This window comes from Ctenocephalides felis, unplaced genomic scaffold (genome assembly GCF_003426905.1).
Source record: "Ctenocephalides felis isolate EL2017-DRISC unplaced genomic scaffold, ASM342690v1 CF-g0.4_SCAFFOLD_03572, whole genome shotgun sequence".
NCBI lineage: Eukaryota > Metazoa > Arthropoda > Insecta > Siphonaptera > Pulicidae > Ctenocephalides > Ctenocephalides felis.
Genome location: NW_020539726.1, coordinates 34,320,194 through 34,339,258, shown reverse-complemented (window position 1 = coordinate 34,339,258; position 19,065 = coordinate 34,320,194). Strand labels below are relative to the sequence as shown.

The 19,065-nt window shown below is 29.1% G+C and overlaps 3 protein-coding genes across 4 annotated transcripts in view; 1 reads left to right on the top strand and 2 right to left on the bottom strand.

Annotated features, from left to right (window-relative positions):
• Window positions 1-15,206, bottom strand: part of LOC113387856 — a 122,575-nt gene extending 107,369 nt beyond the window's left edge. Inside the window, exon 1 of the mRNA XM_026625238.1 lies at window positions 15,119-15,206. The gene's annotated coding sequence lies outside the window, so the exon portion shown is untranslated. The remainder of the gene's footprint in view (window positions 1-15,118) is intronic.
• On the bottom strand, window positions 12,816-14,895 carry LOC113387857. Of its 2 annotated transcripts, none has more exons than XM_026625242.1 (2): window positions 14,772-14,895; window positions 12,816-14,696 (listed from the first exon to the last, which is right to left on the bottom strand). In XM_026625242.1, exon 2 carries the CDS (start codon window positions 14,688-14,690, stop codon window positions 12,879-12,881), a length of 1,812 nt encoding a protein of 603 aa, XP_026481027.1. In that variant the 5' UTR covers window positions 14,691-14,696; window positions 14,772-14,895; the 3' UTR covers window positions 12,816-12,878. The 2 variants fall into 2 exon arrangements, with proteins under 2 accessions (XP_026481027.1, XP_026481028.1); XM_026625243.1 differs by having other exon boundaries at window positions 12,816-14,693; window positions 14,772-14,813.
• Window positions 15,207-16,183: 977 nt separating the features above from the next.
• Window positions 16,184-17,097, top strand: LOC113387980 (uncharacterized protein C16orf52 homolog A-like). Its single transcript, XM_026625383.1, has 3 exons — window positions 16,184-16,286; window positions 16,362-16,574; window positions 16,910-17,097. Exons 1-3 carry the CDS (start codon window positions 16,184-16,186, stop codon window positions 17,095-17,097), a joined length of 504 nt encoding a protein of 167 aa, XP_026481168.1.
• Window positions 17,098-19,065: the final 1,968 nt, after the last annotated feature.

The following is a 19,065-nucleotide window of genomic DNA, read 5'->3' as shown; positions in this document are numbered from 1 at the left end:
ACATGCCAAGGAAAGGAAAAGCTCACTATTTTCGTGGAGTTTGCGCAAACGAGCTTTTCTGCACGCCAAAAAGCTCACGTCAAAGGATAACCACGTGGGTGACAAAATGTTACTACATTATATTAAATAAAACGTACCTAAATTTTTTTGTTTAGTATAAATATACTAGAAAACTCGTCTTGTGATAACGTAACTCTAAAATCATACATTTTTCATAAAGTAAATAGACACTAAAGAAAACAATACAAGTCGTCTTAAACTCGAAATTCAAACATTTTTTATAAAATCATTATTAAAACACTTAATTACGTTTACTGTTGCCTTTAATATTTTACTCCATTTAAAAATTACACACGTTTAAATTATGTATTTTATGGACACAATATTTAATAAGAAAAAATGAGTTAAATTAAAAACTAAGAAATATTTCAGAAGAATTTAAGTTCCTAATCCGATGGTTCATGGTATACTATTAAAAATCATAAAATGTGAAAAATATAGACAATGCGTAATTTAATATTATGAGAGTCAATTCGCAATGTATTTGCTGCGCGAGCAGACACACAAAACCTAACCTCCAAAACGCATAAAAGACAATTTTTTACAAATACCAATTACACAAACAAGTACCAAAGTTTACACAAGAGCAACTTTCTGATGTGCCATTGATAACACATACGTGAAGTTAGATTTTAAGTGTTGAACGCCTGATCGCACAGCAAATGCATTGGTTTTTAATTAAATTTAAAATAACAAGCTACAATTTTAGGGAATACAAACACTATAGTGTCTGTGCAATACAATTAATATAATTACAGTAAATTTAAATGTGTTTGAGAAAATTCTAGTGAAAATCGCAATGTTTAGATTTAAATGAAAGCGATAACTTTCTTTTTGAAATAAACAGTTGAAAATTTTATCCAAATATCAAAATTTCAATTTCGATTGATTAAGTCAATTCTTACACATTTCGGAAAGTTCATGCAACTTGCCTTAGGCTAAATTCCATATTCAACTACTTTTATCCCAGAATTGGCCCCCAAGTTTCACTTCCAATTAATGCGAATTCCATGATATTTTTCAAATAAACATACATAATCTGGAATTGCTAATTTATTGATAATATTGCACAAAGCGCGCTAGGTAATTTATAAGATCAGAAACTCTATCGGATTACAAAGATTCTTTAAAATATCATATTTTTTTTATTTAAACAAAGAAACGGCCCGCCAAATTTTACCAAAAAAGAGCACGACTTCTAATTGATGCCTTTAGAACAGTTCTTACATGTTCAAAATCGTTTTTTTTGGTAAAAACGTGCAATTGAAATTTTATACTAGTGCATACAAACAAATATTTTTTCCAAATTTGGACTCGAACGATTAAGAATGACTTCAATGGTCAAGAAAACATAAAACCTCACCTCCACGAAGCTAATAATAAGAAAATAATTTTTGAAATAACAACATCTGTATAGATAATGAGGTTTGAGGTGAGAATGGAAAAAATTGGCGAAGACATCTGATGGATGAATGAATGGACAAAAGTAATTTACGTCACTACGCACCTTCAAGACTCGTCAATTTAAAGAAATTCTAACTTTGAAATAAAATTTTAAACTTAACTAATTTTTGAAGAGTTGTTAAGAGATCTTGGATAACGCATCGATAATAAAAATAGTTTCGGGAAAAACGCTGAGGAAAAAAATAGTGGAGAAACAGGTACTTCTGATTAGTCTACTAATCTACATACTGATGTATCATGATATTTTGAACACCTTCAGTTTAAAGCGTTTAACATTAAAAAATGTTACGTATTTTAAGAAAAAACTATATCATAATCTTTACATATTGTATGGAAAAAAATTGTTCAATTCGTCTTGAAACTCATATGTCTAAATCCATTTAGAAGTAAATAATAAAATGAGTAAACTAAAATTTCTTCTAATGTTCAATCAACCTTAACTATAATACAATTAACCTAAAAACGTCGTCCTATATATTCAAAATGAATTATAAAATCGAACATCTTTAATCATAAATTCTAATGAAGTACTAAAAACACTGCATTGTGCTGAACATGAGCATTATCGTTAAAATGTAATTCGGTTAAAACGACCGCACCTTATCCTTATTTCATTCATTATAAAATTAGGCTTTTGCCTAACGTCTACCCCAATAACAGATCACTAACCTGGCCTAATTCTTATGCAATTTCCAATCATAATTTCTAATAAAACTTAAAACACCGCAGTAATACCATTAAACCGTCCATTCATCCTGCACCATTTCTTCACCTGATTGTGAGTAATGTTTTTTCCCATATTTCTTTAAATGGAAAAAATGACTTTCTATTCTATGAACTCGGTACTTTCTTCGGCACACGTCGTCGTCGTCGTCGTCGGTGGCTCCGATCCGGGTCACGGTCGCTCCGGCGCTACGGCGCTCCGGAAATGAGACCCGGGGGCTGACCGGAGGCCAACCCGAACGAATCGAGTCGAGATACCATCGGCGGGAATTCACCTCACATGTGAGGATGGAAAAAAAATTGGTAAAGATAGATGGATAGTAGATGGATGGACAAAAGTACCTTTCGGACTCGTCGATTTAGAAAAAATCTAACTTTGAAATGAAATTTTCAAAATAAACAAACAGTGTCAAACATTTTCAAAAGCTGACCATTTCAAGATGACTGAAGACAAAGCTGCCTATAGATAATATTGAAGACCCTTAGAACTACCACAACTTTATATGAACAAAATTGTTGAATCATTTATTGAAGTGATTCTCGAACTATGGATACATAGTACGGGAGCCAGCAACGTTTTCAAAACAAGCATTTTAGTCAGGCTGGTTTTTTGGTATGTGGTCCTTGGTGCTCCCTCGGTTAGGGTAAGGGCCGTCTGGCAGCTGGAAGTGGTTGCGTTAATTAGTGCGCAGCCAATTTGTACAGCGCGATTTCAAAATTTTGAAAGCATTTTAGTCAGCCCAATTTTCGTTTTTTTGACTTCGAATAGGTTTACCAGACTCAAATTTTTTGTTGCCAGACATTTTGGGCGCTGCTAAATATGTGCCAGACGCCAATTTATTTATTAATTTTTTTAAAAATTCAAATCATTTTAGTTCGTCTGAAATTTTAGTATTATGTTCGTTAAGGGTAAAAACACGTAAAATTAATTTGCCAGACGTTTCTGCGGTTGTTAACCATGTCTGGCAAGCAAAAATGTCTGGCAATATGATACTAGTTTATAGCACTTTAGTCAGTCCAATTTTAATTTTTTGACTTGATATTTGATTTGATAACTTGAATAAGTTATCCAGATTCACATTTTTGTTGCCAGACATTTTGGGCGCTGCCAAATATGTGCCAGACGCCAATTTATTCATTATTTTTTTTTAAATTTCAAATCATTTTAGTCCGTCTGTAATTTTAATATGATGTTCATTAAGGGTCAAGAAACATAAAATTAATTTGCCAGACGTTTCTGCGGTTGTTAAGCATGCCTGGCAACGAAAAAAGTTTGCCAATATGATACTAGTAGACAGAGTGAGACAATCGCTAAATACATTGATCGCTAAATACTTCTCTGCCAAATTGTGTTTATACCATTTTTCTTTAGAATCACCGTTTCTTACAAATTGCCATCTGGAAAGTTAAAAAATTCATATTTCTCATAATATGCAGCCTTTATAAATACATCATCGAAGGTGAATTATAAGTGAAAATAAAAATCCATTGATTTGTTTTGGATAGATGAGTTTAACGAGTCTTTTGATATATCACATTGTAGTATTATTGTCCCAGTGTGGGAGGTTCGCATATCTGATTGTTTTGAAGGAATTAATCGAAATAATTATGTAAAAATGAATGCGAGGCGTGTTATAACATCCAAAGTGCTTAAACAGTTATCATATTAAGCCATAAGACGAATAAATCTGTATAAAATACTGTAGAAATAAATGGAAAAATTGTAAAAAACGACATGTCATTGTTTGCATTGAATACAAATTAAAACTATTATCTGCCAAAAATTTCAATTTACTTATGAACCTAGACAATATTAGAATATGTATAATTTATGATTATGAAGAAGAAAAATGTAATGTCTATATTATTATTGCCAAAAAGTAGCTGAGATGTGTGGGAATCGAGAATCATCATTTTATTTAAAGCAGTTCTACATTTAACATCGCTCATCTATTATTATAAATTATAAACGGTAAATATTAGTACATTAGATTAAAAAAAATGTAAATATAGGTACAGGACAACGTCTGTCGGGTCATCTAGTATGTTATAATTGACTTAACAAACCGATATTAAGATTTATTTATTATCTAATATATAAAATTCTTCTGTACGGGTGTATGATTTGATACATCTCCTAAACGGTTATTCGGATTTTGATAAATCTTTTTAGAGTTTACCAAAGAAATTTTTTAAGATTTAACAAACGATAAAACTATAGTAATATTTTAGAAATAAATGGCAAAATTTAGAAAAAACACTTATCAATATTTGACATTGAACTGTCATCTGCTAGAAATGTCAATTCACTTGAAATTAGAATTTAGCTGAAATTACGAGCCTAGATAGTATTAGAATATAATACACAAGACAAATGTAATGTCTACATTATTATTGCCGAAAATCAGCCGAGATGTGCCAGAAATTAAAATAATATAAGATACAGTACATGTTTGGCAGATGAAATTAAAAAAGGCGACTAGGCTCCTATCTCGTACCGAAAGTACATTTTTGAAAAACGAAAAAAGATTCAATAAACACTAGAAATTTTCTTTCAATTTAATCGCACTAAATATGATATTTATTATATTTCTTTAAGAGGTACGACTTAAGCAACCTTAGTCTACTTACTTTAGATGAACTAAATTTTTTTGCGTTAAAAAACTCTTGAAATCCGATGTCCAAATTTTCATAAACACTCTTTTCAATAAATGTGATTTTGAATCCCATAGCCCTAACCACTTACCCACGGACCCAAGGAAACACTAAAGTATAATACTGGAGATATAAAATACAAAAAAATAACTAGTGGTGTATGGCATCGTGCCTGTATATTAAATTGCTGAAACTCTCAGTACCAAAAATTAAAATTTTTAATAAAGATTAAATTTTGGTTTAGAACTCTGAAAAAAAATAGATTTTTGTGATTTTTAAAAATTTTGAAAAAAAAATGATCTTTTTGAAAAAAAAATGGTTTTATATTTGGAAATTTTGAACTTATTTTCAAAGCAATCGGGATACGTTAGCGTAAAAACGCAATATCAAAGCGCGTAGGCGCCGTGTCGCAGCATAACGGATAAACATTAGTACGGAACTCATAGAAAAAAGAACAGTTATTATTATTAAAAAATCTATAAAATATGTGATAATTTCATGTGCATATGTTCAATGACCATTTTTGTCCGACAAATTGATTTTTCTTTCACTTTTTTTATTGGATCTACGAAACCACTATACCTCCCTTTTCAAAAAATTCATCAGTTCTTCATTACAAATGAATTGTTTTTTGAATCATAAAAATCAGACGCTCCGTTCTCTCAAAAACTCGATTTCTATTTTCTGCACACTATGCTCTGTATCTCCGTAAGGACTGGACCTGCCTTTGCCAAAAAATAATCACCACATTTCCCTATCAATAGGAATCGAATGTTTTTTAAACCATTCAAATCGGTTGATCCGTTCGCCCAAAAACGTGGACGAAAAATTGTATCCATACGTACATACACACACACACATCCATTTTTTCTGAGGTATGCCAAAATGTTCAGAAACTTCTGAAACGTGAAGATATGCAAAAATTTTCAATTTCGATATTTGGACGATTACAATAACTTACCCTACCGGGAAGTTAAAAACAAAAATTGATCTAAAAAAATAAATAAAAGCGTTAGGGGTGAACTGAAGCATTTTACCCTTAACAAATTAAAGTGAATTTTTCGTCAATTTTAATCAAAATTCCGTGAAAAATGTTCTAAAACAAATGATAATAATCTAATACAAAAATATTCGTAGTATCAAAATGACTAGTTCAAAATAGGGATTTGTAGTAGGAGGGTGAAAACATAGGGTTATATATATTTCGCAAAACCATATTATAAAAAGTTTAACCAACTTAAATAGGTTTTAAGTGTTCAGAAAAAACGTTAGGAGTAGACAACCTTTGATGAAAAGACATTGTTTTTTGGTGTAATTTAGGCTTTTACATAACTAAAAAAAAAACCTAAGCTAAATTCATTGTAAAACATTCACTCATATATTTGTTGGTTAACAAAACAAAACACTTTAAATATTATAAGACAATGAGAAGTTGCCTATTTTAAAAAAAAGTTGGTTTAAAAAAAGTTTAGCATCAAATCCATAGGAAGCATAATAATTCTCAATATTAAAAAAATATTAAAACATATCTCTAGGATCATAACAATTTAACTTGCTAATTTTGACTAACAATTTGTAAATTTCCATCAAATCAAATTCACACAAGAAATTAAAAAGCAGATAAAATCATACAAAAATATTATTCTTCAAAAGATTGATAAATCGTGTTTATCTTTAATAACTATTATATTTCCTTCGCCCTTGCCAATTTAACTCCTAAATCATTGATAAGGATGACCTATGTAATATACAAAAATTATTATTTTCCTCAAGAACAAAACTATGAAATGAATCCTTGTCCAAAGGACCACATTTAATTTGGAGGTCCTCCTGATAACATTTCACGCATTTCTTTCCAGAAGTTCAATGTCGTTATTTTAACACCACCACATTTCCTTTAGAGTGTTTATTTAATTAGCATCGCGTTTCAATTAATTTTATTTAATATTTATTTTTGGCAGGTCAAGGTTTTCAGGCTAAGGTCAAAATAACAGAACGTTTAGAAGAAAAATCGCATGCTAATTCAAGAGACGGATGTAATTAGTAGATTAAATCAAATTAAACTAAAATAGAAAATTGTAAAAGATATACATGTGTTTTGTTAATTTTTTATTATCATTAGACAAAATTTTACAATATTCATCATCACAGTTCTTTTGAATCCCCATTGTGTTAAATCCAAGCACATTTTAAATACACAACATCTAATAATATCAAGTGCAAAAATTTGATCGGTGAATTATAAACTAGATTCAATCAAATAAGGATATCCAAATCCTTATACAAAATTACTTAATGATTACACATTAAATGAATTTTTAGTCTTAATCCTACACACTATGAATTAAGATGATCGATTAATATTATGATGAAGTAGAAATATATATAAATCACTCTAAATATTTATAACTATGTGAATTGCCCAAGAAAAATGACTAGATTTCACTACTGTAATGAAATAACAGGAATATATTGGCTAGATTGTAATATCAAAGTATCTTATCAATACTTTTTACATTAGAATATATTCTTGATATATTTAAATTTAGATTTCATAATTCATCCATCTTCGAGATTGTCCAATTTTTTAATCCTTTAGATTGATTTACACAATATTTATTAGTTAAACATCCTGTTCGTATTAACATTTTGCAGTTTTCAGTGCTTTTTTAAAAATCAAATAAAAGTTCTAATGGTATGTGATAAAAGACTGCAAAACTTTCAGAAAAATTGTCTTACTATTAGATAATTATTTCAAAATCACAATATTCAGTACACGGGCAAGAAATATTAAATTGGATACATTTTTTATAAATAAAATGTGTCTATATTAAAATACTGTTGCATTAAGTCTACTTATAAACCGATTCTACCGCACAAGAGACCAATGTTATGGCAAGGCCATGTTATGAAAAGCTTTCCATACTAAATATTGACAAAAGTCAAAAAACGATCTTACATAACAGGGTGTTTCTGACCCAGCTTCATAACATACGAGTAACGTTGCAAGTTATGTGCAAAACGCCTGAATGCACAGAAAATACATAACATTTTGCTTGTATGATTCAGTAACATTATATATGCAAGTTAGAGCGCAACATAGCCTTGCCATAACATTGGTCTGTTGTGCGGCAGAATCGGTCCCTTAATTTCCTAAATATAAAATATTTTAAATTAAAATTTGATATGATAAAAATCAATGGCTCAATATTACAGAAATGTATAAAGACTAGCATAATGTTTAATAAATAATATACAACCAATACCATTATAAGAAAAATTGTGTTTTCATAAAAATTTGGTTTTACACATAAAACCTAACCCCCAAAAGGCATAAACGTAAAATTATATCATAAGTGCAACTATCTAATAACACATACGTGAAGTCTAACGAAAGTCAATATTTTGATGCTCGTGCCATTTGAGGGTTAGATTGTATGTGTAAAACGCCTGATAGTACAGCAAATAAATAGCTTACTATAACATTCCTATTTTATTTGAGACTTGTCCTCTATAACAAAAGCATAATTATTCATTAATTATGATCCTGATTATAAAAGTTTGAAAAAAATGTAATTAGAAATACTGTAAATAATATTTTTTCTATACGTTTCGACCCTCCGTGTGTGCCATCAAAAAGAGTAACAGATTTTAAAGACAGCGAAATAATAAAAATGAACATATAAACAATGAAAAAAAATCTTTACGTTTCGACTCGATAATATTTTAACGATTGTGCCATTTGGAGGTTAGTTTGTATGTGTAAAACGCCTGATAATACAGCAAATAAATAGCTTACTATAACATTCCTATTTTATTTGAGACTTGGCCTCTATAACAAAAGCATAATTATTCATTAATTATGATCCTGATTATAAAAGTTTGAAAAAAATGTAATTAGAAATACTGTAAATAATATTTTTTCTATACGTTTCGACCCTCTGTGTGTGCCATCAAAAAGAGTAACAGATTTTAAAGACAGCGAAATAATAAAAATGAACATATAAACAATGAAAAAAAATCTTTACGTTTCGACTCTATGTGTGCCATCAAAAAGAGTAAAAGATTTTAAAGAGTCTAACCGAAGATAATATTTTAACGATTGTGCCATTTGGAGGTTAGTTTGTATGTGTAAAACGCCTGATAGTATAGCCAATAAATAGCTTACTATAACATTCCTATTTTATCCGAGAATTGGCTTCTATAACAAATGCATATTTGTTCATTAATTATGATCCTGATTATAAAAGTTTAAAAAATTCATAATTAGAAATTACAATAGAGTAAATGATATTTTTTCGATACGTTTCGACACCCTGTGGGTGTCATTATTTTGCAAAAAGTGTAAAAGATTTTTGTATCGATTTGAATAACAGAGAAAAAATAGGAATTTTAAAAAATTCCATAAATAATGAAAAATATTTTTCCATACGTTTCGATACTGCGTGTGTGTCATCACTATTATTGATGACGCACATAAATTTATTCATTTATGAATTATGCTCCTGGTCACTATTATAAAAAAATTAAAATTACATAAATAAAAAATAAAACACTATAAATAAAAAATATTTTTTCTGTACGTTTCGAGACTTCATGTGAGTCATCATTAATAACGATGTCACAAACAGATTTGTTTATTAATAATGCTCCTTATGACTATTATAAAAATTTTAAAATTACATAATTAGAAAATAAAATACTATAAATGCAAGATATTTTTTCTATACGTTTCGACCCTCTATGTGTGTCATCATTTTGCAATTCACGCCTAAAGCATCACAAGAAGGGTAAAAGATTTTGATATCGAAAAACAAAATTGTATACGTTTCGACACTCTATGCGCGTCATCATTTTGTAGTTTACACAAAGAGACAATAAAAGATTTTTGTATCGATTTAAGTAACAGTGAAAAAATTGAAATTAAAAAAAAACTATAAATAACGAAAAATATTCCTTCAGCACGTTTCGACCCTTTATGCGTGTCATCATTTTGCAGTTCATACAAAAAGTAGGAAAAAGTCCCGTAACGCCGGACGGCACCAAGCACCGGACGCTCTATTTAACACGTATTATTAAAGCGAGAATAAATCTTTTCACTTCAAAATACAAGTGAAAGGGGCATGGGTTTCACACAGGTATACGACCACGGCGAGAGCAACCCTTTCCTGTCAAACATATTGATATTTTTTGTGAAAATTTACGTAATTTATTCCAATTATTTAATTTTGTTCTGTATGAGAGCTAACGGTCACTACATACCCCCATTTTTCGAATTTTTTAGTCAAAGAATGAAAAGCTTATAAATGCACCAGTTGAGAGCATCGGTGTGGCTCAGCCAAAAGGATGGATGAATAGTGACTTCTTTTGCAATATCTAAGAATATTCGTCAAAGACACATGTGAAAACATTCCAGAGTGTGGAGATGGCTACATGTGTGATAAATGCAGTTTATTTTGAAATGTCCGGTACTAGGTGCCACAGTTTAAAACCATATTTTTTGATACCAAAGTTTGATTGATAGTATTATTTATTATTTAGCAAAGATTGCGGTTTTGTTAATTTAGTTTGATTTCTAGCTTTGTTATCTAACATAAATCATAACTTAATAAACATTCCGTAAAATATTTTTTGATTTATTAAATTGAAACTAAAGATAAAAATAAAGACATAAACATTGGTACAGAACCCATGGAAATGCAAACAAGATGTGTATTTAAAGCTCTATAGCTCAAACAAAAATTATATGATTACAATAAGATATACAATGAAAGAAAATCTGTTATTAATGAATTGTTGGACAAGAAAATAAATTTATGTAAAGATTTAGGATTTCAGCAAAAAGGACTATCAGCAAGTCCAACATTGCCCACAAGTTACGACATTGAATTTTTCCAAAGGTACTTGTTTGACATGGAGCAGAAAAAATGTTTGAGACAAACAGAGACAAAAGGATATTTATGATGAGCTTGAAATAAAGCCATCATTAGATTATGAAGCTTTTCGAAAAATATTGTTTTAGAATTGCCTTTGTGCATTATGAAAGTGCATAAAAGAGGATCTTAATGTATGCAATGAGTTTCTTATAAAATATCCTGGGCACGGAAGTAAAACTGTATCGGCCCTAAGAGATGAAATAAAAAAATATGAAGAAAGATTGAAAAATAATATAAAAGTTTTCATAGAAAAAATCAGATAAGAAATCAATACGTGGTGGTACAAATGCTTGACTTCATCTGGAGATTCACAAAGAGATAATAAAAAAATTTGGTATCTTAAAATAGCAATTAAAAAAAATATATAAATGAATTTATTTTCTATACGTTTCGACGGTCTATGCGTGTCATCATTTCCGAATTTGCACAAAGAGTGTAAAACATTTATAGGTTAGTTTTTATGTGAAAGCAAAGGTTAGTTTTTATGTAAAGCAAACGAATAGCTTTATGACCAACTCATACGAAGATAGACCTATAATATAGTGTTACTATAACATTCCAATTTTATCCGAGAATTGGCCATATTTGTTTATTAATGTTGATCCTGAATATAAAAGTTTAAAAATTTTTAATTAGAAATGATGTTTTTTTTTCTGTACGTTTCGACACTCTATGCGTGCCATTATTTTGGAATTTGCAGCAAGAGCAGCACAAAGAGTGTAAAAGATATTTGTATCAGTGAAAAAATTACAATTAAAGAAAAAATATGATATGATACGTTTCGACACTCAATATATGCCATCATTTTGCAGTTCATATAAGAAGTAACATAAACGAAAAAAAATGGTATCTATTGAAGTACGAATGAGAAAATAGAAATTAAAACCTAATTCTAAAAATAATAAATATTTTTTTGTGCGTTTCGACCCTTTATGCGTGTCAAATTGATATCGATTCAAATAACGGTAAAAGTATGGAAATTTAAAATGAAATAATATAAATAATGAATTTTTGTTTTCAATACGTTTCGACCTTCTATTCGTGTCATCATCAATAACTGTGACACACATACATTCATTTATTAATAATGGTTACTATTATAAAAATGTAAAAACTACATAATTAGAAAATAAAACACTATGAATATAAAATATTTTTTCTGTACGTTTCGACCCTCATTGTGTGTCATCATTTTGCAATTCACGCCTAAAGGGTAAAAGATTTTGGAATCGATTTAAGTTGCACAAAAAAAAGAAATTAAAAAAAATCTATAAATTATAATATAAATATTTGTTCTATACGTTTCGGCACTTAATGCGTGTCATCATTTTGCAGTTCACACAAAAAGAGAATGAAAGTTTTGTATCAATTTAAATAACAGTGAAAATATTAAAATTAAAAAACAAATCTATAAATATTGAAAACAATTTTTACTATACGTTTCGACACTATGTGTGCCATAATTTTGCAGTTCACACCAAGAGATGATGTAATATTTAAGTTTCAACTATTTATGTGTGTCATCATTATGCAATTCGCGCCAAAATCATCAAAAAAATAGAATAAAAAGATTTTGTTATCGATGAAAGAATACAATTTTTAAAAAATCAGTTATTTCTAAAGAAACGGCTTGACTGATCTTCACAAAAAACGCAAGTCCTTACCGAGTTGCATCAAGTCGCTTTTGAATTTTTAAAATCGGCACAGCCGTTTTTGAGAAGACGTCGACGAAAGATCAAAAATTGTCCAAAATTTATAATTAGAAATAAAAATACTGTAAATGATATTTTTTCTGTACGTTTTGACACTCTAATGCGTGTCATCAAGAGTAACACAAAGAGTGTAAAAGATATTTGTATCAAAGTTGCAATTCTGATCTTGATTGTTTCAGAATGACATGAAACGTCGCAAAACCATAAAATTATAATGATATTGGTTGCACAATACTTAAATTAAATAAATATATATTTTGGCTTGTTCTAAATAATAAAAACGTTTATATAAATGCTTATTAAATCAAAATAAATATCAGTTACCAATTCAATGCTTGGTGACTGCCTCATACAATTTTGGTTCCTCCAACCGAACAACCCGAACCGAAGTCTTCAACTCCCATTGACCTTCCTGAAGAGTCTCAACAAAAGTCGACAAATAGGATATCAACTCCTGTGAACCGTCTTCATCCAAATCAGCAATCGTTAAGGAATTTTCTTGGTACACCAACTCCGGTTGGCAAAAAGGTTGTTCGCTTTGTACGCAAATCTGCTTGACATCACTCTGACTAGCGTTGACAATATGGATGTCTCTATCATCGAACGAGATCAAGACGACTCGTTCGGTTAGATTGTGGATTAATTTTGAGTACTTTTCGGCGTAGTAGTTGCGTTTAAGGCTGCGTTTGATGATTGATGATTTCATGCTCCAGGTTTGCTTTGTTGCATAATTACTGAGGAATAAATCAATCGGTTGTCTGGATTTTGTTGTGGCATTGTCTTGGGTAGGGGTAGGGATGACCCATTGCCAGAATTTGAGCACGAAACCGCTGATTGTGTTGTTTTTTTGGTTGAAGGATAAATTTGCGGGGACCATTCCGTACACACCGACATTATGGTAGTCCCAGGTGACATTATTAGCACCATTACGTTTGTCCACGAGTTGTACAGACACTCTACAATGGGGACAACGTCCGTGGTTCTCAACAATTAATTGTCGTCCATTGGATTCATAAATATTCGTCTGGTTTTCTGTGTCTTTACGTTGCCCGTACTTCTGGTGTTGTTTAGGAATGATACTGGACATATTTTTATCGTTCACGGACTTGTTAGAAATTTTTGAGTACAAAGATTTAAACGGTAAAATCCTATAAACATCAGTTTCATTATGGTGACATATAAAAGTAATTTCTAAGCGCTCGTTTATCCCAAGTTTGGAGATTGAGGAGCAATCAGGGACACCTAACGGTTGTCCCAAGATTTTACCAACACGTCCAGAAATTATAATAACATAAAGTTCCGTCCCATTTGATTTACAAGACGTTAACAACTCATACACACCATCTCGATCCAAGTCCATTAAAACTACAGGAAACTCATTACTATTTATGGTGAGATATGGTAAATCCAACGACCAGTACGAAATACCTGATATGGGATTCAAACTTTCCATTAACCCGTTAGTGCCTAAAACCAAACAATCCGACAAACCGTTCCCATCTATATCAATCAACCCACAATCGATATCCACAGGTGACTTTTTCATCCCCCGGTACCAAACAACCTCACCGTTCGCAGCCATTATAGAAATCACACCACCTTCTTTAAACGTTCCATTCTCGTGCTCTGTAATCATATCACCACGGTATAAAAATATAAGGTTTTTACTACGTCCGGACATGCCTTCAACAATATTAATAACACCCTTAAGTTCCAAGCCTGTATAACCTTTATTCCAATTGGAGACTTTTAGTACAGATGACAAAGGTTTGCAGGTTAGGTTTTCTGAACACGGTATCACCCATAAAAACACGATTATCGTAAACAAGCAAGCCATTAAAGATAAGACAAAACAGAATTTACGTACAGGAGACATTGGTTTTTTCTCGTTAGTCATTATACCTACTGTATCGCTTGTATAACCGTGGTCTTCCATTTCGTCCAGACCATGATAGTTGTTATGCGTTGGTTCAAATCCATTTGCCATTTTGTGGTTAGTGTTGTAATTAACTACAGGATTGTTTTTGTTTAATCTGTAGTTTATTTGTGAACTCAAGGCGTTGTGTAAATCGTCTTCGGATTCTGTGTCTGATAAATTTTGTGGTATAGGAGAATAAACTCCTTGAATACCTGACATCATACACTACTGCAAAAAAATCAATAATGTAATAATAATAATAATAAAAATAATAAAGCAATACTAGTTGCAAATTGTACTTACGTGTGGTGGTAAATGCTTTCAAGTCCCTCACTCATTTATTTTAAATATTATTACCACGTATCAAATTATAAATAAACACAAATGCATTTAAGCATCTTGCATGTCGACATTTGTGCAATGGCATTGGCAACATGGTGGGCTGTCAAAAATTTAAATGCAATTGGAATTACTTAAATTTAAGACATTTGTAATATAACTATATGATTGCACCGATTAGATAACACTTGATTTAGTATGTTAATATTGTAAAAACGTGACACTATGCAAATAATGTAAAAATTAACTCTTGATCAAAATCACTTTTAGAATTAAATATGGCGTTGTGCACCATAGATAAGTAAACATACCTTTGCTCCTTTGATAAAAAATACTGCAAATATTTGTAACAGCTATGGATGAATAGAGTATGTTTAGAAATTTATTTGTTTAAAATTTATTTGTGTTTAAATGATTTCTGCACTCGGCTTTTATATTTGCATTTTGACAGTTTTGACATTTGACACATTTATCCGCCATTTTAAATGTCAAAAAAGCAACAAATTTTCAGATTTTTATTTGTAATAGAGATCAATAAGTAGTACATATATATAGAGGATGTTTATAAATTTATTCATGCGATTTATTTATTTTAAAAATAATTTTTATATCCGATTTAAAAAATTGCATTTTGACAGTTTTGACAAGTAGATGACACATTTAGCCATTTTAAATTTTAAAGTCAACAAAAACAACAAACTTTTTGTAGTTTTATTTGTGATAGTAATTAAAAAATAGTAAATATATATAGAGTATGTTTGTAAATTTGCTTTTATATTCATTATTAAATGATTTTTTACCCGGCTTTTAAATTTGCATTTTGACAGTTTTGACAATTGACACATTTCTCCGCCATTTTAAAATAAAAAAAACAAAAACCTTTGAATTTCATTAGTAATAGTGATTCGATAATTAATAAATTTATATATCATTATTATTATCATTATTATCATTTTAAAAATGATTTTTATAGCCGGCGTTCAAATTTGCATTTTGACAGTTTTGACATTTGTAAAGAAGATGACACATTTATAAATGTCAACAAAAATAACAAAACTAATCGTAATTTGTATTTATTTGTAAACAGTTAGTATTCAAAATCTAAGTTCGTGAACTTATTTTCATATAATTTATTTATTTTTATGTAAATTTAAACTTCCCGCTTTTAAATTTAAATTTTGACAGTTCTGACCATGTTCTGACAATGGTAAAGTAGATACCTAATTTATCTGCCATCTTGACAGTCAACAATAACAAAAACTGCACAAATAATTTGTACAAATAAATACCAAATATTATTAAAATAAGGGTGCAAATATGTGTATATTCGTATAAATATCATTACTATCAGTTTTAACAAATCCGTCTCTTTCAAAATGGATAAATTAACACTGATATCAGGGACACTGTTCATGGCAGCAGATGTCTTTGCAATTGTTAGTTTAGCAATGCCAGATTGGATAACTACAGATGTAGGAGGTAATAATTTATAAAAATTATTTACAATTATCATTAATTTTGCTAATAATTGGATAAATTTGTTTTTTCTCCCAGGGGATACAAGATTAGGTCTAATGTGGACCTGTATGACCTTGTACAATAGACCTCAAGTATGTTATACCCCCGATTTGCAACCAGAATGGCTTATGGCTCTTATTTGTATATTCATCGGTTGTATTTGTATAACGACAACGATTATTTTGTTGGCTTCCAGTCATTGGGATAGGAATGTTGTTCCTTATGCACGATGGGTCGGATTTACAGCAAGTAATAATAATAAACTACTGAGAAAAGAAATAGATTCAAATTTTCTTTTGCAATCTGATATACTGTGAAAGCAATATATTTGATAAAACAGTGCCGGATGACTGTTTTATATTGAATCTAAATTAATAATTTTTTATCTATAACATGAAATAATAAACCTATTTTTGTCCTTTAAAAAATCCAAACTACATATAAATTATAACACAGTACAAAATTGTTTTACATAAAGTCTGATTATAGGATATTTTATCTAGTTTCTTTTCTCTAGCTTTTCATTTCTATTTTATAATTACTAAAGCATTTATATATTATTCAATTATTATTTTTTATTTCAGTGGTTCTATTTTGTCTAGCCGCTGTAATATTTCCTATGGGTTTTCATGTCGATGAAATCGGAGGACAACCCTATCAATTACCAAGCTCTCATCAAGTCGGTATAAGTTATATTTTATTTGTTTTAGCTCTCTGGATTACTGTGATATCTGAATTGTTCGCCGGAAAAGTATGTTTGCCACATTTTTAAAAAGTATATAAAATATTTTAAATAGGAATGTAAATATAATTTTAATGTATATATATATATATATATATATATATAAGTTAACTGTTTAACTGAACATTTAATTTAAAATTAAAATTATTTAAAGTTGACATGAAACCAAATTTTTATAAGTTCATAAAAGTTTGAAAGAAATTACGTAATATGACAAATTTTATATATATATATATATATATATATATATATATATATACTGGCTGGCCCGGCAAAAGTTGTTTAGGGGGCGCACCGACTTTATTGTTTAAAGATTTATAGAGTCTCCCCTTTTCCTCACCAAACATTCCGTGTATTTTTAGTTACGAAAAAAAATTGTAAAATGTTTGATTTTTTTCTAATATTTGGATTTTTTTAAAATGATATGTGATTAAAGTGATATCTTATAAGAACCCTCTCTCCCCCATGTGTTATTTCGTAATTTTTTGTAAAATTGATGCAAAATTAAGAAAAAAAAGTTTATCAAGGGTCATTTTTAGGATCAATTTTCTTTACTTTTATTTTCTATAATTCTAAATTGAAATATACATACTCTTTACTTTACAATACATTTTTTTTATCAAAAGTCGTCCACCCCTAATATTTTTTTTTTAAATTTTGGGACCAATTTTCTTTTCTTCATTTTTCTATAATTCTAAATTGAAATACACATCATACTCTTTACTTTACAATACATTTTTTTTTATCAAAAGTCGTCCACTCCTAATATTTTTTTTTAATTTTTGGAACTAATTTTCTTTACTTTAATTTTCTATGATTCGAAATTGAAAAATACATTGAACTCTTTTTACTTCGAAATTCTATTTATTTTTATCAAGGGTTGTCTACCTCTAATATATTTTTTTTAAAAGAATTCTTTTTACTTCGAAATTCTATTTTTATATTAAGAGTCGTCCACCCCTAATATTTTTTTTTAAATTTTTGGGATCAATTTTCTTTTCTTTAATTTTCTATAATTCGAAATTGAAAAATACATGGAACTCTTTTTAGTTCGAAAATCTATTTATTTTTATCAAGGGTTGTCCACTCCTAACTTTTTTTCTAATTTTGGGACCAATAATTTACTTTGCTTTAATTTTCTATGATTCCAAATTGAAAAATATATGGAACTTGTACTATTTTTATCAAGGGTTGTCCATCTCTAACTTTTTTTTAAATTTTGGAACCAATTTTCCTTACTTTAATTTTTTATAATTTGAAATTGAAAATTACAACTCTTACTTCGAAAATGTATTTTTTTTTTATCAAGGGTCGTCTAGTCCAACCCTTGTTTTAGTCACTTGCAAAGACTATTAAGGGGCATTTATATGTGGCATGCTTTGCAGTGGGTAAACTATTCATATATTTTTTGTTAGATGCTCCTTTTACTTGTGCACCATATTTGCAATCAGTTAGTTATTTTTGTACTAAACATTTTGTAATAGAAATATTTTTTATGGCACAACAACGTTTGCCAGGTCAGCTAGTATATATATATATATATATATATATATATATATATATATATATATATATATATATATATATATGTATATATATATATTACCTTTTGATATTATTAAATACTAGTGAATAAGATTTCTACTCATTCCTTTCCATCTCGAATATTAAAATATATCTATTATTATATTAATGAAATAAGTTTATTATATTTTTTATAGATTTTTATTTGTCTAGTAAGTTAAGTTATTTTAACAATACTTTCATCAATAAAGAATTATCATTTAAAAAAATCGTTTTTTTTTTCATAATATACAAATTTCATTCGATGACAACCACAGGTGACAAAATTATATTTATATATATATTTACTATTATACTCATACCAAATTTTAATATGTATAAAATACAAATTATTAACTTAAAATTAATATTAATTTTTTTTTTCAAAAATAATAAAACGTACATATTTACAGTGTAAATACAGATCCTGATTTT